Below are 23,273 nucleotides of genomic sequence, written 5' to 3' on the forward strand. Positions count from 1 at the left end.
GTGACGGTTTTGAGGAACTGCAGCCTAGAGAGGAATATCCAGGGAGAAAGCCATTTTGAAACCAGAACTTTGGAGCAGACACCAGCCACGAGCCTTCCCAGCTAACAGAGACTTTCTGGATACCATTGGCCATCCTCCAGTGAAGGTACCCTTTGTTGATGCACACTTTATGGCCTTAGGACTGTAACTGTGTAACCAAATAAACCCCCTTTTTATAAAAGCCAATCCATCTCTGGTGTTCTGCATTCCAGCAGCATTAGCAAACTAGAACAGTCAGGTAACCTTACATGTGTGGATCTTTTTCCAACTCTTTAATCTGTTCAATTGGTCTATTAATGCTGTTTTAAATAATGTAATTTTATAATGAGTATTATCTAGCCCTACATCATCCAATTTTGTCCTTTGTCCTCAAAATTGACTTTGCTCTTCTTGGCCTTTTGCATTTTCATTAAAATTCAAGAATCTTCTTGTTAATTCTTCAAAAAAGACCAAGGGAGTGTTTGATTGACATAATGTGTTGCCTGCTGGGAGTGGCTGACAGTTTAGTTAACTGTGGTTGAGGGTGTGGGACCTGAAAGACGGGAGAAGCTTCAAGTTTGGCTGGAGCCAGATTTTACAAAAACTTTAAGGCCATTTAAGGAGTTTATTCTTTCTTCAGTGGACAATGGGAAGGCATCAGATAGTCAAGAAAGCAGTAAGATCCTTAAATTTGCATTTTTGAAAGATCACTGAAGGCAGCACCCTTGTCCAATTCTAGCCATGTAAATTCTCACATATCTACCCTAAAGGGAGAGTTTTATTAATATCCAGGTGCAGGTTAATGAGTTATTCCTTCTGGAATCCCAAAGCAGACAAGTGGTTTCATACCCAGTGTCAGAGGGAGAAACACCTCCATGTGTTAAACACAGGCAGCTGCTTCTTTCCAGTGCACCAGCCTTCAATCTGAGCCTTGGTTTGAGAAGCAGGACCACGCTGCCCTCTTGGAACCAGTTTATGTCTGCAGGGAAGTCACATAATTCTCTTGGATGTACAAAATGATGACAGTAGATACAATGGCTCAGCTACTGGAGTTCTGACTGAATAACCCACCCTCCACCTAACATCTCCCCATCACCCCCTATCCCCAGCTGAGGTAGGGAACATACCCAGCACTGAAAGTGCTAGAGATATAATACATCCAGAAGCCACACTGTGTTCAATAAACTACACATCAAATGGCAATGCCTTCAGAGATACTCAGCCATGACTTAGATTTGGTCCCCTCAAACTTCTGACCCAGTTAGTAGGAAAAATCCAGCCGCCCTGCAAAAGTACAGATAGTTCTCTCCGTAAAACTGGCTGGCTTAGCAACTTATTTAAAAGTTCATAGGCATTTTTTTAGGACAAGAGTCAAAAAAAATCACTATAAGAGAAGAGGAAATGGGAATAGTAGTTAACCCACTTATCAAAAATAGGTGACAGGAACAATCTATTTAAATTACATTCATATTGGGAAGAGAAGAGCTCAGCATCCTTCTTTATTTTCCACCCATCTCTTATGGAATGATGAGATTCACAGGGGCAGTGTGATAACCAGTGCATGCTTTGACCATTTCTAGAGTCAAATCTAGAATCCGCAACCTGACAAAGCTTTTTTTGCTTTACAAATCAGGGAATTACTTTTTTTTTGCAAAAGTAGAATAGGCCAGAATGACCAGCAGTCCTTGAGAAGAGATATTTTCCCTACCCATCCTGAAGAATCTCAATAGGCCTAATCTCAGTCCAGACCCAGGGGAAACATTAGTTCTTATTTTACATCTTCATCTTCAACTGTATCTTTCCATAGTGATAGGCTCCATGGGCAGCCTGAGAAAGACTTGGAGAAGCCATGGTGCCCAACTGCTCTGAGCTTCCAGAGCCTCCTTTCCAAGCCCCCAGAACCTCTCAGCTTTGGCAGGAGGACACAGAGGCTCCGAGGAGAAGGGCAGTAGTGTGGGCTCCATGCAAAATGTCCTAGCATGGCCCAGTTCTGGAGGCAGGGCTGACGCTTTCCCATTAGCTGAGCTGGCTTTCCCAGTTGGGAAACTAGACATGTGCTTTCTCATGGCAAAGTCAAAGTTGGTATACTTTTAAAAATCAAGACAGAGAGGAAAAATTTTAAAAATTAATATATGATATTCCCTGAAGAAGCACCAATGTTTTCATCATTAAAGAAAACTCAAAACCTTGCCGGACTTTCTTAAATTTATTTTATTGTTTAGTATCTTCTGTATTTTGATAGGGTTCCCCTGCCCTCCATGTGTGTATAGGACATAGAAAGTTATAATTTGTTCACAGCCCATCAGAAAGCCTGTAAAGAGATTGCATCCTGGAGAGAGATCACTTCCTCTAGAGGCCTGATGATCAAATAGAAACGACTGCATGAATTCTTTGGGGCTCAGCTATCATAAAAGAGCAAGAAGACATATCCAAGGGCTCATGTGCACAATCCTACCTGTCACAGCCTGTCACTGTTTCTGTGTTCCTGGGCTAGAGCTTTTCCATCTCTTTGCCACCACTCACCCACCCCAGCGTCCCTGCCCACAGCAGTACCCAACCCTGAGGCTAAATATTTAATATGAAGGATACTCTGCCAAGGTAGAAGGAGAAAGGAGAAACCCCTGTGGGAATTTATGATATCAGTTTACCCTTGACTCTTCTACTAAAACAATGGTATCAAATTTCAGCTGAATAATCCAGAAAGAGACATTCAATATATAGCCAAGTGATTCTGCAGGCTGAGCTCATCTAAATCTCCCATACCTGCCTTGTATTTCCTCTCTGGGATGGCTATGGGTCCATATGTCCCACCTAAATTCTTGACCCCTCAGCCTATTTCTAAGCCTGCTTCCCCCACCGGTCCAGCATCCCACAGACAGAGCCCAATCCACATTCTGAAACATGGGCACCGCAAATATTTACAGCTCCTTAAATTCAAATACCTAGGATATGCAATGGGATGTCAGCAGCTGCTTTCCATCATCCACCCGTGTTTTTGTTTCCTAAGCTACTCAGCAAATACCATAAAATGGGTCAGGCTACACAACGGGAATTTATTTGCTCACAGTTTTGAGGCTGAGAAAATGTCCAAATCAAGGCAACATCAAGGTGATGCTTTCTTCCCAAAGACCAGCGTTCCTTGACCCCTCTGCCACACGCCAAGTCACATGGCCCCATCTGCTTGTCTCTCTCATCTCTTCCGGGTTTTGCTGATTTCAGATTCTTGCTGCCCTGGCTTTCTCTGTGTGTGTGTCTCAATTTCATTCTTTCATAAAGGACTCCAGTTAGGAGGGTTAAGACCCATCCTGAAAGGAGTGGGGCACACCTTAACTGAAATAACCTCATCAAAAGGTCCTACTGACCATGGGTTCATACACACAGGAATGGGTTAGATTAAGAACATGTTTTACTAATGTACAAATAGCTTCACACCACTACAACTCATATGATTTGGATGGAGCTGGGGTTTGAAGGGATTCCCATCTTTTGACTTGTAATGGAAGTATAAAGTGTTTACAGTCAGTCTTTCTACCAAATGCTACCCATAATACCTCATTTAATCTTTATAACCACTTTTTGAAGCCAGCCCTATTAGCATCCTATTTTAAACATAAGGAAATCAAGACTGAGAAATTGGGCTGTCCGTAGTAACACAGCTAGTAAGTTATATCAAACTATGCTCTTAACCTCCACATTATGCTGCTTCTTTTCAAAATTATTCCCCAAGTATATAGTTGACATTCAGATGAGATATAAATAAAATCCCATTACTGGAGAAATAAAGCTAGCATTGGAATTATGGCAAAGAGAAAATTACAGCTATGTTCAGAGATAAGGGAAAGGATAAGATGGGAGTATTTAAACATTTATCTGTCACCTCTGAATAGGTTTGCTTCCTATTGCATTCCTTGTGCAAAATTAACAAGGTATTTTATGGTTAAATAGAGAGATGCAATTTTGATATACTCAGTTCATTATGGTGATCCATTCATTTTCTAATTTTATACCTATTTTTCTATAATTTGGGCAGAATAAATTAAATAAAATTAATTATCAAGTGCTCTATACACCAGGGCCATTTTGGATACTGTTGAAAATTCAAAATAGAAGCTTCTGGTGATGTTTACAATCTTACTCCAATTATCTTATGGATCAAAATGTAAGTGTATGATTTTGAGGCATAAAACAAGAGAATTGTACAGATTCAGTGATAAGTCAAAAAATATAATACAAGTTTTATATATTGAGAGAGTTCAGAGAAAGAAAAAACATTTCAGCCAGAAATTAGCCTGGAGAGTTCACAGGTAAGATAAAGGAAGTAAGTATGAATTGAGTAAGTAAGTATGAAACTGAGCCTTGGAACCAGAGGGATTCATGTGAGCAGAAAGAAAAAATGATCTAGAAGGCCCAGGACTCAGTGCTGAGACCTGCCTCTCCCTGAGGAGAGCCTGGCATCCATGAATAACATCCGGTGTTCATTTGATTCCAACTAGCATCAGGCATAATGCCAAGCACTGGAAAGAGAGAGGTAAAAAGACTTAGCCTCTCCTTCAGGAATTCAGAACCCAGTAGAAAACAAAGAAAATTAAAGCATCATCTATAATAGTGCAGTAATTAATATTCTGAGTTTTAGAGTTGCACTGACCAGGTTTGACCTCTCACCTCCTCTACTTGCTGGCATATTCTTAACCTCTCTGACCTTGTTTCTTTCACTGCAAAATCACTAAAAATATAATTGATGTGAGTATTAAATTAGACAATATATAGACAATGGTCATTGATGGTTCTGTGTTTTTGATCATGTTAATGTTTGAGAATGCCCTCAGATAGGGGCGATTCCTTAGAATCACCCAATTGCTTTCATCTAAAAAAGAACAATGCCTGGATCCCACTCGGGACAAATCACATCAGTTAAGTATCTGGAAGGAAGTGAAGCCTGGACATCGGCACCTTGTAAAAGTTCCCCAGGTGATTGTCAATAGCCTTCTAGGTGGAGAACCTGGGTGGCCAGTGAGGGGCTCACCTGGACGAAAGGAATTACTCTGCTTGTGTGAGTTGAGGGAGGTGAATCAGTCAAGGTGTGAACTGATGATGCCCCAGCAGTGCAGCAGGTAAAAGTATCCAGTGGAAATTACCGGAAGAGGATTAGATGTGTGTAAGACATTGGAGAGGACGGGGCAGGGTTATTTTCCTCCCTGTTTGGACTTAAAAACAGTTTCCCTTTACGGCACATCCCAAACCCATTGAGTTCTCCCCTGTATCGGCCAGGGTTCTACAGAGAAACAGAATCAACAGAATATGCGTATGTATGTATGTATGCATGTAAACAGATTTATTCCTAAGAAATTGGTTCACAGGATTGTGGCTGGCAGGTCTGAAATCCATAGGAAAGCCTGCCAGGCTAGAAATGCTAATAAGAATTGGCGTTGCAGTGTTGAATCTGAAATCTGTAGGGGAGGACAGCAGGCTAGAAACTCAGAAAGGAATAGATGGTTCTTTTCTACTTTGGGTGGATATGGGTGTGGATGTGGGGAGGGTCCCACAGTTCTTTGCTCTTAAGGCTGCCAATTGCTTGGAAGAGGCCCAGCCACATTATCAAGGATGATTTCCTTTACTAAAGTTAACGATTGTAGAGGCTGATCCCATCTAAAAACACCTCCACAGCAATGTGTAGGCCAGGGTTTGACCAAATAACTGGACACCATAACCTAACCAAGTAGACACATAAAGTTGACCACCAGATCCCCTTATAAGTCCTTGCCTTTTAAAATGTCTTTCAACCTGTAGCAAAAGGCAAGCCAGAAAACTCACAAAAAATTGAATGACTACAGTGTCCCAAGGCCAGATCACTGACCCTTTGCATGGCTCCTGGAGGTCTGCCATGCACATATCCACATTCAGATCCTCAGGTCACTGACAGACCCCTGATGAGTGGGAGACTGGAGACTCCCTTTTCAGTTTACAATTGTCCTTTAGGAAAGGAAGGGTGTGGCTTGGCTGCAGCTTGGTTTAAGGCACAGCCATGAACCTGCAGACGGCACAAGTGTTTTCAGAGAAGCAACTCAGAACCAAAGACACTTAAAACCAGGCCCTGCTTAAATCAGCCCCTCACATCGAGCTTGCTGGAAAGTTAATCAAATGCTTTTCATCTTCTCCACCATTTAGGAGAAGAAAGACATCATCTGCAGATTGAAATAGCCAGAAACAAGGGACATTCATCCCATTGTCTGCATTTTAAATTTCCCGGTGATGGTATCTCTTGGCGAAATCCCACTTGAAGCTGGTGAAGGAAACACAGCCTCGGGTCCCCTCCGGCACTGATATGCAAGGCGCTCCCTGGCTAGGAGTCAGTTTTCTTCTCAAAGCAATTAGCAATTAGCAGCATTTATTCAGTGAACAAGAGTCAGGCTAACTGAACAGACACTGACAGTCTGTCATTATCACAACAAAAGAACCACAGCTTCCATCCTCCCTGGCGGAAGTGAGAGTTGAAGAACTCGACTTCCAAGCTCACACTCTACCCAGACATATGATTTATTTCCTCAGGAGCCTTAAAGTAATATAAAGTTCAGCCTTTTATGTCTGTGGAGCTGCTGACAGCTGCGACTGTGCATATTATAATTATTTCATAACAGTGAGATCATACTGTCAGACCCCAGAAAAAAGAGTCTAACATATACAAGGAATGTCTGATCCACAGGCCCTGCTGCTTATCTCATAAATACCAGGTGTGCCATAAACTAAGGGTTGAAGGCTGTTTTAGGAATCCCAGTCACAGTGGCACCTAGACTCCAGGGGGTCCATAAAGATGAATAACCACAAACAAGACAAAAGGCCTGCTTCCTCCACATAGATAATACAGTACACATCAAAGAAGAGTAGTGTGTTAGAACCCTAGTAACCAGTCAGCAGAAACTGATAAGCACTCACCCAATTGAGGCCCAGAACACACTCGGCAGGACCCTTCCCCCCCAACACCCAACGTGGGTTTTTCCTTTAAAAAACGCTGCTCTCAGATAGAGGGCTGGAGCCATTTTTCCTTTCTTTCTTTTCTGATGGCTCCCAACTGCTTTCTTCTGCTTTCTTCCTCTAATAAACCTTAAACTTTCTAGTTAAACCATGACTTGCTGCGTTTGTGTGAATTCCTGAATGACCTAACACATACAATATTTGTCCTTTTGTGTCTGGCTTATATCACTCCGCATGATGTCTTCAAGGTCTACCAATGTTCTTGAATACCTCCATCAATGTTCTTGACTACCTCCTAGGAGGAGAGGCTCTTTTCCAGAAACTTCCTACAGATGCCTTTCCCTTGGTCACACTCTAACCACTCAGCTGGTGTTCTCATGTGGTCATATCAATTCTATAATTATTTGCCAAGTACCAATTATATGCCAGTATTAGATGCAGTAGAAACAAAAATGATCAAGCCACCCACTTGTGGTCCCAGCTTTTGGCTACTAGACTTACAGATTGGACAGTGTTCTGGTTTGCTAATGCTGCCATTGTGCAAGATACCAAAAATAAATTGGCTTTTATAAAGGGGGTTTATTTGGTTACAAAGTTACAGTCTTAAGGCCATAAAGTGTCCAAGGTAAGTCATCAACAATCGGGTACCTTCCACTGGAGAAAAGCCATTGGTATCTGGAAAAACTGTTAGCTGGGAAGGCACATGGCTGGCATCTGCTTGTTCCCAGGTTGCATTTCAAAATGTCATAATCCAAAATGTTGCTCTTGGGGTGTTTTGTACTCTCTTAGCTGCAGCTCCTCTTCAAAATGTCACTCTCAGTTGCTCTGAGGTCCTTGTTTGTGAGCGCTTTTTGAAGGACACCAGTGAACTTAATTAAGACCCACCCTGAATGGGCGGGACCACATTTCCATGAAAACAGTCAATCAAGAAGCCACACCCTAATCAAAGGTGTCACTCACAGTTGGGTGGGTCACATCTCCATGGAAACAGCCTAATCCAAAGATTCCAACCTAATCAACACTAATATATCTGCCCCCACAAGATTGCATTAAAGAATATGGCTTTTTCTGGGGGACACAATATATCCAAACTGGCACAGACAGAGTCTCAGTAATGCAGCCAAAGCCAAACTGGAATCAAATGCACCTCCAGCACTTACTGGGCATACAAATTCGGTCAAAGCAGTTAACCCCTCTGAGCCTTAGTTCAGGTTCCTCATTGAGCAAAAAGATAAAACTAGCTCACAAAAAAGAGATAATGCATATAAAGCATGCTACAATATGCAGTATTGTAAGTCACCAGCTCAACCCAGTTTTCACTAGCTGGTAAGTCAAAGATTCAAATGGTCAGTCAAACCTCTAAGTCTCAGTGCTCTATCCCTCAGGTCTTTCATTCCAGAAAGTCCAGTCCTTCCCATTAACTCCCACTGTAATGGTTCCCTCTTGGGGGTCTTGATGGGGGTGGGGATGATGGGCTTCCTGACAGCCCTGTAGTCTAGAGTTTTGTGGCCACAGCGATAGCACCATCAAGGGTTTCTGTTTTAGTTTCCCAGATGCTAAAACAAACACCATGCTTAAACAACAGGGATTTATTGGCTCATGGTTTTGAGGCCAGGAGAAGTCCAAAATCAAGGCAGCAGCAAGGTGATGCTTTCTGCCAAAAGGCTGTGGCATTATGGGGCTGGCTGCTGCCAGTGATCCTTGGTCCTTGGCTTTTTCTGCACATGGTGGCCTCTCCTGGCTTCTTGCTTATTTGACTTTCACTCTGCCTACAAAGGACTCCAGAAATCCAGGTTAAAGCCCAACTTGATCCAGTGGGGCCACACCTTAATAGAAGTAATATCTTGAAGAGATCTTATTTATACTGCATCTCTACCCTCCAGAAAGCACACCCAAGCCAAGAACATGTCTGAACTGGGGTACACAATTCAATCCACCACAGTTTCCCAGTCCACAAGCTGTTGTTGGTGCTTTGTCTTGCCTTGCACCCCAAATGACCAATTTTTACATATGATCCCCACGCAGACCTATGGTACCTGTAACACCTTAGATTTCTCATTCACAGGGTGCTCACGCACTTCAATGGGGAAAGAGAGTCCATGACAGTCCAACCCTCTATCTCTCTCTGGACCTGGAATCTGTCACTTTGGCTCTGCCAGAATTCTAAGCTTACAGTCCCACAGACCCTTTTAGCCCTCTGTCTTTCTAGGGATCTGAGGTTCCTCAGTTCATCAAATAGGTGACCTTATCTCAACTCTAATTGTGCAACCCCAATTGTCTCCTAGGCTCAAGAGTCTTCTAGGCTCTGGGCTAGTGATTTGAATTCCTTGAATGTTCTCTGCCCAGATTCTGGTCCACCCAAGCTAGAGAACATACAGCTAGGCTGACAGAGTCTCATCTCTAGTGTAGCAAAAGCATGGCTACATATACATACACACACACACACACACACACACACATATATATACACACACACATACCTACACACACACACATATATATATATATACCCATATATATACAAGTATAATGTATGTTCAATAGAAAGTAGTGAATATTATTTTGATTTCTTTTCTACAGAGCAACAGACTGCTTACGGCCCTATTAATATACCTTGAAATTTTCAGACTTCACTCTTCTACTCCCCTGTATCTCAGGCTGGCATATCTAGCTCCGCTTTCACCTCAGTCAATATAAATCAAAGTCCAGTGCAAACCTCACCACCTCCAGAAAGCCCTCCTTGATCACCCTAGCACACAGTCTTCTCTTCTTCATCTGCATTTGTTAACACTATAGTCTATGATACACATTTGACAATAAATTTATTCTTCTTAAGGACAGCAGAGATAGGAGGTAAAGGTCGATAATAACACATAGCACAGAACAACATATAAGTGTATAAACTGCTCTCTTTTACATAAACCACTTGGAAAAGGAGTTTGGAGATAGATGAGATTTTGTTTTGAAGAGTTAAATGAATTACACTTGAGTCTAGGATGGCCTGATGACCTCCTAGTAAGCACCCAACAGCTGCTTCTTTTCCTAACAGCAGCAGAGCACTAACAGATTCTGGATATCTAGAAAACATAGAGTTAAATTTTTCCCACAAGAATTAGAGTGTCAGATCAAAAGCTTGTATCAGTTAGCTATTGCCACAATAATGCTGTATAACAAACACCACAAAATCTTAATGGCCTAAAATGATACACATATATTCACAAATCGGCAGGTAGACTGTGATTCTGTTCATCTAGTCTAGGCTGGCTTGGGAAGCTCTGCTTCTTACCAGAAATCTGTAGGTCAGATGCAGCAGCTCTGCTCCATATGTCTCTAATCCGATCTAGACCTGCAGCTAGCCAGTAAAAAGGAGGAAGCACATGAGTTCTTCTAAGGCCTAGGCTCTGAACTGGCATGCTCTCATGGTCATAGGTCCTAGAAAGTCATATGGCCAAGCCCAATGTCAGGATGTCGGGAAGTACATTCCACGTACAGTGAGGCTATTGGCAATGGTGTGGAGGCAGGAAAGAGGGAAGAACCGGGGCCAACAAGTCAGTCTACCAAATGTGCTCAGAGCACATGGCCTGGAAGTAAAGAGCAGTGTAATGTGAGGACAAGAAAAAGTCAAAAATTCAGAGTTTTATTCTCAGCTCTGCCACAGTGTGATCTTGGGAGAGTCACTTCAATACTCCTCTGTAAAATAAAGGGGTCGGAATAAATAAACTCTATGGTTGTTTTCTACTCTCACAACTAACATTTTAACTCAGACCTGTATCCTAAGCTCCAGAATTTATTTATCCAATATTAATACCCCATGGGCATTCAAAATAATAATCATAACAGCAATCATTTATTTAGCACTTACTATGTGTCAAACATGTCCCTTCTTCCCTCCCTCTCCCACTGTTCACAACCATTTATTTCTCTTGGCAAGAATCCAATAGCCATTTTGATGAAGAAGAATCTCAGGCATAGGGAGCTTAAGTCATTTTCCAAGATCACACTGCAATAAAATGATGGAGCCAGGATTTTAACGTAAGCCTACTGTGCATTTTCCACCACCTGATAATGGCACACTGCATCTGTAGCGAATGCAAGCTGCCCCCAAACCATCATCTTTTCTGAAAATTTCTACCTCCTGTGTTTATGTTCTCCATGAATTCACAGAGAACGCTATGCAGGCCAGAATTCTGTTGTAATCTTGGCCAACTCTTTCCCCATATCCTTCCAGGCACAGAATTCTGTGGCTGCCACTTCTCTGAGGTCTTTTAAATCCATCCTTTTCTGTCCACCCCTCTGCCACTGCCATATGTTAGGTCACGTCATCTCCCTATAACCCTCCCTGCTTCTAGTCCAGTACCCGTCCAATCTGTTTTCCATTCAGCAGCCAAATCTTTGTAACATGTAAATCAGATTATACCAATTCCTCACTTAAGACCTTTTAGTGGCTCCTCATTGCCTTCTGGATGAATCCAAGTTCTTTCACGTGACCTATATTGGACTTTTATAATCTGGGCCCTACTTAATAAAATAGCCTCATTACTTATCATCCCACCCAAACATACCCCACTCACCCCAGCAACCCGATTATTTGTCATTCCTCCACTATGCCATGTTCTTCCCACTTCCAAGCCTTTGTACGTGCTGCTCACCCCACTAGGAATGCCCTCTCTTCCCCTGCCACCTATTCATTCATGTCTATTCGTTTTCTTGTTTTAATGTAAACATCACCTCCTTTGGGAAGCCTTCCCCGAATTTTTATCCTACCTAGTTTGCCTTTTCTGTTTCCCAAATTTCCACACGCTTTCTTCTATCATGACAAATTAAATTAAATTCAAATTGCCTTTTTAAATTAGTTATGCTCCATACTAGATTCTAAACTTCTTGAAAGCAAGGGTAACATGTGAACAGAATATTACTAATTCATCATAAACAAGTCTCAGGAATTTCCACCTCTGGGAGGATGGAATACATGTACTTTTGCCTATTTCTCCCACTAAGTACAACTAAGCACCAGACATTTATATAAAACAAGCATAAGAAGATTCTGAAAAGTGGAGAGAAGGCAGACCATCTAGTAACCTCAACACCTAGGGAACAATATGGCAGTAAGTTTTCTGGATTTTATTTTTATCTCATATATCCCAGACTTGGAGTTGAAGTAACCTGCAACCTGGAAATGCCAATGGGCACAGACAGAAAAAAAAAAAAAAAAAGAAGTCTGCTGTCTGTAGCCACAGGACCAGGAAGATACATCTTAGCAAGACAGAAAACTTTTAAACAATAACTGCACTACTCAGCCAAACATCATTGAAAAACCTGTGGCCCCATCCCCACCTATGCCAGGAAAGATCAAATGTAGAGCGTAGTCTTCCACCCCCACCAGGTCGCAACGAGCTACCCACAACCTATAACAGCAAAGACCAAGTGGGGAACTGAGACTTTCATGCTCCAACCCCAGGTGAGGCAGTGTCAGAAAAGCTCCCGTAGAGAGCCAGGGCTTTCATCTTCACTGGGCAGCAACAAGGTCTCCCCCAAATTTAAGACATGAATATGCACATTCCAGAAGCCCAAAGAAACCAAAATAGGATAAACTCAAAGATAAACATTCCCAGACTCATAGTAATCAAATTGTTGAATGCCAAGGACAAGGAGAGAATTGTGAAAAATTTCTGAGAATCAACACAGTGGGAGAAAATATTTATAAACAACATATTTGATAAGGGTTTCATATACAGAAATTATAAAGAAACCCTCCAAGTCAACAACAAAAAGACAAACAACTCAATTAAAAAATGGACAAGAGACTTGAATAAACATATCTCCAAAGAAGGCATGCAACTGGCCAAAAAGCACATGAAAAAAATGCTCAATACTATTAGCTATTGGGGGGATGCAAATCAAAACCACAATGAGATACCATTTCACACCCCCTAGAATGGCTAATATTTAAAAAAAAAAAAAAAAAAAAAAAAGGAGAAAAAAAAAGTAGGCATTGGAGAGGATGCAGAGAAATGGAAAAACTTATTGTTTGCCAGGAATGTACAATGGTATTGCTGCTGGGGAAAACAGTTTGTCAATTCCTTAGAAAGTTGAGTACACAATTAGCATTCATCCAGCAATGGTACCCATTTCTAGGAATATACTCAAAAGAATTGAAAGCAGGGACTCAAATGTATTTTCACACTGATGTTCAAAGCATTATAATTGACAATCGTCCAAGATGTTCAGAGATAAAGCAACCCAAGTGTACAAAAACAGATAAATAAAATGTGGTCTATACATATGTGCTGGTTCAGCACTGTTATGTACCCCAGAAAATGCCATGTTCTTTTAACCCATTCTTGTGTGGCAGACCTATTGTGGGTGGGAACTTTGGGCTAGGCTATTTCATTTGAGAAGTGACCCAGCCCATTCAAGGTGGGTCTTAATCCTTTACTGGAGTCCTTTGTGAAGAGGATAAAAGACAGTAAGAGCCCAGAGAGCTTAGACAGAAGCCAAGAGACATTTTGGTGAGTGCCATTGAAACCAGAACCTAGGAATGAAGGACTAGCACATCTCACCATGTGCTTTCCTGTGGGACAGAAGAACCCTGCATGCCAGCAGCCTTTCTTCAGAGAAGGTATCTTCCTCTTGATGCCTCAATTTGGCTATTTTCATGGCCTTAGAACTGTAAATTTGTAACCTAATAAATCCTCATTGACAAAGCCAACCCATTTCTGGTATGTTGCATTCTGGCAGCTTTAGCAAACTGAAACAACATACAATGGAATATTAAGTCACAAAAAGGAATGAAGTTCTGATACATGTGACAGCATGGATGAACCCTGAAGACATCATTTTGAGTGAAATAATCCAAATACAAACAAACAAATAATGTATGATCTCACTTATAGGAAATAATTAGAACAAGCACTTTTGTAGTGACAGAAAGTAGTATACAGGTTACCTGGGGCTGGGTTAGGGATAGGGAATGGGTAGTAAATGCTTAATTGGCACAGAATTTCTGTTTGGGGGTGATGGAAAGTTTGCATAATGGATGGTGGTGATGGTAGCACAGCATTGTGCTACAATTGTGAATAAAATTAACACCACTGAATTACATATTTGAACGTGGTTAAAAGGGGGAAATTTTAGGTTGTACATATGTTACCAGAATAAAATTTTTAAAAAATTCCATGGAACTGCACAACACAATGAACTCTAAATCAAACCATGGACTATAGATAATAGTACAATTATAAAAATGTGCTTTCATCAATTGTAATAAATATACCACACCAATACAAAGTGTTAATAATGGTAGGGGGGTATATGAGAATCCTGTATTTTATGCATGATTGTTCTGTAAACCCACAACTTCTCTAAAAATATACATAATATAATGTAATGTAATATAATATATTATAATATAATATATCCTAGTTGTGATATTGTACTATAATTTTGCAAGCTATTTCCATTGAGAGAAACTGAGTAAAAGTTAATGGGTCTCTTTGTTAATTTATAATTATCTCAAAATTAAAAAGTTTGATTTGATTTTAAAGATTTTTAGGAAGTATCTTAGGGAGACCCAGTAAAAATTCAATTCATATTAGAATGAAGCTCTGGTTCCATTAGTGTTTTGAATATAGTATTCAAGTTTATAGGTCTCCAGAAATATTTGTATGTTTATTCTAGCCAGAAGAATCCTTAAAAAGAGATAAAGTTTTGTGTCAATCTCAGAAGACCCAGGATGAAGGCAGGATAAAAGTTATTAAAGGAAAAGCTGCTCGGTAGCTGAACTTCAAGAAGTATGTGTCTGATTACTGAAAGGACTGTGGTACAAAGACAATTAAATGTCAACTTTGCCAAATTACTGAGGCCTTAGACACATGTGCAAAGGTCTAAATGGGGAGCATTACCCAGGCCTCAGAAGGTCACACCAGGAATCACAAAAGGCCAATTTAGAGAAAGGCTAAGAACTATTGAGAATGTCAATTGAGAACATTCTTGAAAAGTATGAGACTAGTTAGGAAAATTGGTACCTAATAGCATGATGGTTAGATATCATGGGAGAGAGCAATGCACAGAAAAGTTTGGTATTCAGCAATGTGAAATTGGCTGAGTTTGGTAATGTTATAGGAGTGGGGATGGTGTCCAAGAGGAGGAATTTTGGAAACGCTCTTGGCCTTATTACTTTCCCACGTAGGCGGCACAAATTACTGCTGGTGAGCAATAGTCATGGGTCCGTGGTTCTCAACTGGAAAGTTAATCTTTCAAAAGAACTGAATCTTGGGGAATTGGTCGCTTTCTATATCACTTTTCACCTCCACAGGGTGAGGCAGCCACTGAAGAAGAATTTCCACTCAGTAGATTCAAACATTGCCTTGGGAGAGCTGTCACAAGGTCTGGTCTAAGGGAAGGGTGGAGATGGTGGACAAAACCTTTTGATCTTCCACATCTAAGTCACATTCTCTAATATCGGCTTTATCAGAATACGTACGTTCTCTCTCTGTATGCTGACTTTTACATTATTTTTCAATTGGTTCAGAACTTGGGCAGTTAAGAGGGGAGCTATTTGTGGGAGTCCCTCAAACTCCAACAGAAGGCAACTTAGGAAGGGTTGTTTTTTGTAAAAGTCTGAATGGAATGTTAAGTTTTCTGAAACTGTGTGCTCTGCTGGTCTATTTGCATATCATGAAGGAAATGAGGATGTTTAAATTCCCAGGACTGTCAATTTAGGAATCGCATTTTAGGAAAAACATTTCTCCAGATGTACTGCGGAGTGGCGATAGTACCCGCCAAGGGCATTCTTGGAGAATACACAGTGGGCACTGCCAGCCCTAAGCTGGGCACTACAGGCTTCGGATGGTTTCCCAGGGGGACCCACCTCGGAAATGGAAGTTCCGAAGTCTGAGAAATGGTCAACTGTGACGTACTGTCCTCCACGATAAAGATGAGGCACTCTGCAAGGAAGTGCATTTCTGGAAAGAAATTTTGCTGAACTTGGATGTACAGGTAAAGAAACAATGCAGGAGGGAAAATCTCATCCAAACTAGTCTGATTGATAACTTATAATGGTGAGGGATTATGAGGACATACCCTTAAATACCAAAGTTTTCAAGGTATATAATGGAGTATTTTGTACATAATGTGACACACAATTAGAGACTAAGATGTGCTCTGTGATTGCTAATGAATGATTCTGACATCCACTCGGATGTTACTAAAATTAAGGTGACAGATCGGGAATTTGGAGAAAAAGAACAGCAATTTATAGCAATGTTTCAAGATTCTATTTGTTCATTTTTATGGAAATATCTTGCATAATTTAAGGATAGTATGTGCCACAGGATTTAACTTTTGTAATCTGAAATTTTTTTCAATGCTCTGAACAAAATGTGGCACCTGGCAACGATAAGGAGCAAATATGGTGTGCAAGTCAAATTTTGTTGCCCAATAACAATTTCAAAAAATCTAAATATTGTTGTACTAATAAACCTGTAAACTGGAGAAGACCACAACGGTTATCATTGAAATAGATCCCCCAATATAGTTACACCTTTTATTTAAACAATGAAAATATCAATAGACTCTCCAAAACAACTATCTTTGTGAGTGCCACCAGAGGGCACTATAACCTTTGCAGAAGATAAAAGTGCAGCCATTATACACTTCCCAGAGAGGTTTCTCCCTGAGGAAGAAATATTGCAAGGCAGCAAATGAACACCAGTAGTATACTCCAAAATGTTTTCCATGTCATTTTACTAAACAGATTTTCTCTTGGTTTTATTTCTATCTTATAAGTCAACCTCAGAAACACAAAGCAGGAGAAATGAACCATGCCTTGTCAGTTTAGTGAACAAGGGTAGTTGGCAAAGGATAAAGCACAATACAATGTAAAGTATCGTTTTCACATTGAAATCTTGCCCCAAAACACCATGCAATGCTAAGATCCCATCCCCATCATGCATGGATGTTTAAATACATGGTGATTAAACAACCTGGTTCTTATATACGATGTCAAATGTCTCCCTGGAGCATGCTTCCCCTTTGGACTAAAGGTAAAGAATTGCAACACAGAGCAGCTAAGCCCCTTACAGCAAGAGAATGTAAAACTATTTTTAAGAAAACGTAGAATCTCTTTTTCAATGTTTTCTATGTGGCACCGTAGGAGGATGGGGAAGGGTGTCAGGTAGAAGGCATAAATTATAAAGATGTGCAGAGGAGATAAGGAGACAGCTTCCTGTCTCACAACGCAGAGATGGTGCTTTCTCTGAGGGGTAGAATTATGCCCCCTCCCCAGTCACTTCCATATGGGCTGTAAAAATACAATTTCAGTGGCTTTTATTTTAAATTACGGATGACAAAACATTACATAGGGTAGTCATCTCATATTTCTAGACTTCAGTAACTCTTTATGAGGTAAGAATAAAAAATTAGAAGGGAAAGCAACTGGGAAATCCAAATCAAATATCACATACTAATAGGGCAGATTTTCAATATAAAGTGACTTTGGGACAGTCATCCTCTGCACCTAAATTGCTCACTAAATCATCTATGTGGCTGTATTGAAATATATTCAATGAGAGTATCATACAAAGAGGTATGTATCCATAAGTTTAAATATGGCTTGGATTTGTATAGCACCTCTCCTCATAAGTCTTAAAATTATCTGTTCTTTTATTTGTTCTTTTATCTTGCATTTCTGTGACTTTGTGATATAAAGACTACTGGAGGAAAGTATCAAAAGTACATGAGAAGAACTTGAGAAAGGAAGGTTAAGAGACTAACCCCAACCCACTAAGTTTGGTCTCTGACACCTCCTGATGCAAAAAAGAGAATAAGCATTATTTCTCTAAGTAGACCTCTTTCATCCAGGGGTCTCACTGCACCTAAGAAGTCGGATAAGTTACAGAAGGAAAGGAAGGAAGTACAGAGTGATAAAGTGAAAACCCCAATTCTCACACTCCAGCAGGAGGGAAAGTCTCCCTTCAGGCCATTAGGTTAGAGACTGTGTTGGAGGTAAAAGGATTCACCACCTCAGGTTTCAGTGGACAGTGTAGCAAAAAGCCACTTACGTGGGGTGCAGATTTCAGGGCGATGGAATATGCACTCTGCTCAGACTGCCTGGGTCCCTAATGGGCTCTGCACCATAAGCTGAACCATGTGGGTGCTGAGCATCTGGGATCTCCCACTGACTGGCCAGCCCCTTCACTTCTCCAAGCTTGTCTATTCCCTCTGTAAAATTGAGTAATGGCAATGCACAACCACCCCACATAGGCCATGGGGGCAGTGGCATGAAATAGGCTAATCTGCAAACAACAGAGTGCTATGCAAATTTAAGGCATGGGCTTCACATGGAAATCTGACTCCAAACACAGGCCCCTTCTTAGGCTTCCAGAGTCTTTGGAATCATCCTGTATTCTAGGATTCTTTCTAGACCTTTGATCCTGTTCTGAGATTTGCACTGGTAGGGCAGAACTGAGAATTCTTAAAAGCAACAGATGCCCCAGGAGCAGGGGACCCTCCAGTTCAGCTTGTATCACAATGCAGCAGAGTGTGTAGGTGTCAAGTCAGGGTCTGCAGGCTTACAAGAATAGAGAGAGGCTGATCCCCCCACAGCCCCAAGGAAGGGTCTTCTCCTGGTTCTGATCCCTCACAGGTAAAGCAGGTTTGGACCTATCTACACGCAGAGGTTCTCAACTTCCTTCCGGAGCAGTTGTGCCTGTGTCAGACAGTCAACAGACTCACTGGCTATCGTGTGGGTACAACGGTCACACCTTTGACCAAGAGGAAACCACCCAGATCTCTTCTATACTGAACCCCATGAACCCCCTGCCCCCCCCCACCCTCCTATCAGTACCCACAACCAAGGTTGGGAGTTCAGACAAAACCCCCTATTTCCTAACGCAATCCAGTGGAGAACAGAAACATCTACACAGGGGAAAACACTACTAAGTGGGCAATTCTGGTCTAGAAGAGAAGGACACAGAATCCCATAGTTCGCTTAACTTTCATTTGGGGAGTTTGTGTCAAGTGACAGTTTTAACTGGCAAAGAAAAAATTCTAAGTAACTTTCTCGAAATGACCCTAAAAAGTGACTGTTCGAACGGCTTGGTTGAGTAATCTCAGGGACCTATTTTGCCTTTAAATTTGAGTGGTACTAAAAGAGTTTATACTAAAAGGTCAGTTAAATGTGTATTAATGACTAGCCACAGTAAAGCATTTAAGTGTATTTGCAAGCTTTGGTCAAAAGTTTTCCGAGATCTTCAGTTGAGTAAGAACTGTTTAGGAGTCTCTAAGCTGGTGTTGCAAACCAAAGAGAAAAAAAGCTAGAATGTTGTAAGTCATATTATTATTTCCTTCCATTATTATTTCTTATTCCCTCAACACTTGATTAACATTGTGAATCCTAAACAATCAACCTTTCAATAGCTGCTAATCACAGAAAGAATCCATGATAATTTCCAGACTGGAAAGCTTAAAACATTGGTCTCTTTAGCCAGAAACATCAGGATCCAAGCTGGGGAGTGAAATGGTTACTTCTTTCCTGTGGAGAACCTGGAGGGGGGGGGACCCCTGTCTTCTGTTGGCCCGAGACCCCACCCAGTACTTTCCACTTGGTTTAACGAGTGCTGGGCCAACTCTACTGAGATGGCCTCTTAGGCCAGAGGCTTCTATTACTGCAACTTGCTTCCTGTTTTTTTCTTTCTTAATGTGAAGATTGTTTTTTGTTTACAGAACAGTAATACTTCTTAGTAAAACTGGGGTAATATTCAACAAATATTTGTTTAGTTTGCAGATGAAATTCAGAGGGTTATTTCAATTTGAATGTCAAGCCACACTTCCATGATGCAAAACAATGTGTGTTCCGTTGACAATTTGCCAAAATGGGTTTTTAGTGGGTTGCGGTTATTCTTATGGTGAGAAATATTCATGGTGATTAGTAAGTGAAGAAGTCCATATTGTTTCTCTAACAAAATGATCTCCTCTTTAACAATGGACCCCCAAATTTCTATTAGCCCTGAGTCAAAAGACTATCTTAGTTATGCTTCATTTGGTTTAGGGTTTTGGTTTGTTTCTTTTGGTTTAACGACATAAAGCTTAAAAGAAAGTGGATTTAAAAGAAGGGCTAACCTGAGATGAAAGTCCTTTTCTGGTTAAAAGAGTGACTTAAAACCAGGAGAGAAATCTAAGAGCTCTGGGTTGAGAAAAAGAAAGGGAGAGAGGGAGAGATACAAAGCAGAAAATCAAAGACTGTTAATGCATGCCCCCATATTTACCCCAAAAGATTTCCTGGGCATTCCTCATACATTACAGTGCAACATAATAACTCCAGTGAACCAATACTATCTCTATTTTCTCAAGCAAAAAGAATATACTTCGAGAATATATACTGAGCAAAACATATAATAGTATATCATCTTTTAAAACACTAGTAATTTGAACTTCTATAAATATACTTAAATAAACATATAATAGATAGCTATCTATTCACATAGGACACAAATGACACATAACCATACAAAAATAAAACAATCGTGTTTTAACTCTGTTGTTTTTTGGAGTAAAGATATTAAAACCATTTAAATGCCCATCGTCATCCTTTCAGTATTGATCCCAGGGGACCTGGCTGTAAGTTTACACTGTGTAGAGGTACCACAGCCAAGGACAAAAGCAGCAACCAATTCCTACTAGACTTGCCATCTCCTCCCATTGCTTGGAAAAGCTAGGAGAGAGCAGAAGTCTCCAGGCGTAACGGGATACTCTTCTCCAGCTGTCTTGTGGAAAGGAAATATTGATCAGATTTGCCCCACCTGGGTCAAGTGTGAAAACACCACGTTGTCCTTTGACTGAGTGGACTACAGAATGCACCTCCTTCGTGGGCTCTCCCACAATCCTCTCTCTGTGAAGTATGTGTCCACAAGCAAAGCGCCACTGTTCTGTAACCAGAGGCAGGGGATTTTGTTCCACAATTCCACGCTTGTCCCACTCCAGTTGCTGCTTTAGAAAGCATCCTTCCAGCCCAAAAACACAGAGAGAGAGAGAGAGTTGGAGAACTCAGCTACCTAACCAAGCAGAAAATATGTATATCCTTCTTTTGTGAAACAGAATATTTCTGTGAACAATTACCCCTGGTAAAATTTTATCTTTTGTCCGTAGAATGGTGTAATTATCTTAACAGCAAGGAGCAGAAAATTCATTTCTCACATCCCACCTAGAACCTAGCATAACCTGAGCTCCCAGCGGGAACACAAAAATTTTTGTTCGAATGAATGAAATCACGCCGATCTCGATGGATGCTTTGTACACGGAACGCGGAGTCCCAATGTATTTGGTGAATGGCTTCACCTAAGTTGCATCTTTAGAGGGGAGCTGATGCTTGAGGAACTGGGTTTCCATTTTCCTTTTAAGAAAAGCATGTAAGCTCTTGCAACATCTTTAAGTGTTGCATGAGATAACACCTAAGGGGAGAGAATTCTGGCTTGTTCTCAAATAGAACTTTCAACACAGGCAGAGGAAGGTAGTTGATTCTCAGGGTCCCGGGGGTTGGCTTCAGGGGCAGACGTGGCTCGCTGCTGATAGATGTCCTGAATGAGTAGGGTGTTTGTCACTTTCCATTCTCTGTATTTCCTGGCCGTCAGCTTCGGATCATCCAGCAACTGGTTGATCATGGCCAGGTCATGTTCCTTACACTGTTCAAATAGAATAAAAGGGGGAAGGGCATGTGGTGGGTGAGTATCTTAATTTCAATAAATCAGCATTTTTAAAAATAAATACAAAGAGACATTTTATCTTAAGATTACCAAAGCATGTCTGCACATTAATATTCTAATCCCTGCACCAACCTCAAGAGATATGGTAGGACATGGGTTTCCTTAGGCTAGTTACAAAGAAGTTCAATATCCTATCCGAGAGTTGGTGGAGGAACTAGACATACAGCCGAGGTCTTCTAATTTGCTCTTCCCTGTTCAATCTATTATTCCTCACCACAGTAGAGATAATATCTCAGGGTATATTTTACAGTTGTACAACCATTTCATTGACCATCCAAAGTTCTCTAGTAAAACAGAAACATAGTACTTTACCTAAGACATCTTTTTTAATTTTTTAAATACATTATGAAGTGCATATTTTTAAATTTTTTTTAAAAATCAAACATTTAATTAATACATACAGAATAAATGTATAGTCTGTCTTAGATTCTAAGAAAAGACTACTGAATCTTCACCAAAACAGTATGTATTCAAATAATGCTATATTATGTATTCAAATATATTCCTATATTATTTCACTCTGCCTTCTTCAAAACCAATACACACAGATTTGGGGAGTCTTCTGCAGTCAAGGAATGGAGCAAAAGATGCACCAGCTTCCACACTCACAAAAAAAAAAAAAAAAATCATTCAGCCCTGACAATTTTATCTCACATCCTTTCTTTTTGTCCATTCCTGTGGCCACAGTCTGAGTTTTGGACCCAATATTTCATTCTTGGTCTATTGCTACAGCCTCCTAAGTGAGGCCCCTGCCTCTCATCTCCACTTTAAACCTACCCTCTGCACGGTGGTGTAAGGGATCCACCTAGAGGCTCAGACACCTCCAAATGGTTCCTTTAGTGGATTCCTCCAAATGGTTCCTTTAGTGGATTCCTCCAAATGGTATCCTTTAGTGGATACTCCCCTCCCTTTTTACTGTCTACTCTAGTAGCATTGATGTGCTAGTCACACCTCCATGATGTGGCACCACCTGGAGGTCTTCATCTTTCTTCACCTGATGAACTCTAATTCATTGTTTCTTCCACATGGAATGTGATTCTATCTTCATTGCCTGATTTTACTACATAACTCATGAATCTATACTCACTTTAGGCAACATGTTCTCCAAAAAGTCTTCCCTGGACACCGAGACTGGACAGCGAAGCCTTTTTTCTATTGTCTCTTGCGTTCCGATGCTTACAACCCTCCCAAGAGTGACGATGTTATACTGAATTTGGAAGCTGATGGGTCTGTCATCCCACCTGCTACTTCCTTGAGGAAGGTTACATTTTATTCGACCTTATTTTCTGCACCTCACACAGTGCCTGGTGCAGAGATTCAGTATGTGTTCATTACTGAACTCATCTCTCTGCCCACCCCACAGCAGCATGTATATAGTTAAACTTGCCTGGCAGAGGGAGGGATTCACACACACGCCCACTGTTCTCACTTTAAACTCCTGAGCGCTGATGCTAAGCCAAGTGGACTTTTACTGCTGTCCAGCAATCAGGGGAAGTTTCTTCATCCTTTTTCTCGCCCACTCTCCCT

General features: G+C 40.9%; 2 protein-coding genes across 13 annotated transcripts in view; one reads left to right on the plus strand and one right to left on the minus strand.

The window, feature by feature from the left end:
- The window catches only part of OPRM1 (opioid receptor mu 1), a 177,434-nt gene that overhangs the window by 87,269 nt on the left and 66,892 nt on the right, over positions 1-23,273 (plus strand). The window lies entirely within an intron of this gene.
- Positions 16,518-23,273, minus strand: part of IPCEF1 (interaction protein for cytohesin exchange factors 1) — a 162,706-nt gene continuing 155,950 nt past the window's right edge. For all 12 annotated transcript variants that reach the window (XM_037819981.1, XM_037819961.1, XM_037819970.1 and 9 more), the window contains one exon: positions 16,518-21,665. In XM_037819981.1, coding sequence (XP_037675909.1) covers positions 21,462-21,665 — 204 coding nt within the window. In that variant the 3' untranslated portion in view covers positions 16,518-21,461. The remainder of the gene's footprint in view (positions 21,666-23,273) is intronic.

Source organism: Choloepus didactylus, chromosome 2 (genome assembly GCF_015220235.1).
Source record: "Choloepus didactylus isolate mChoDid1 chromosome 2, mChoDid1.pri, whole genome shotgun sequence".
Lineage (NCBI taxonomy): Eukaryota > Metazoa > Chordata > Mammalia > Pilosa > Megalonychidae > Choloepus > Choloepus didactylus.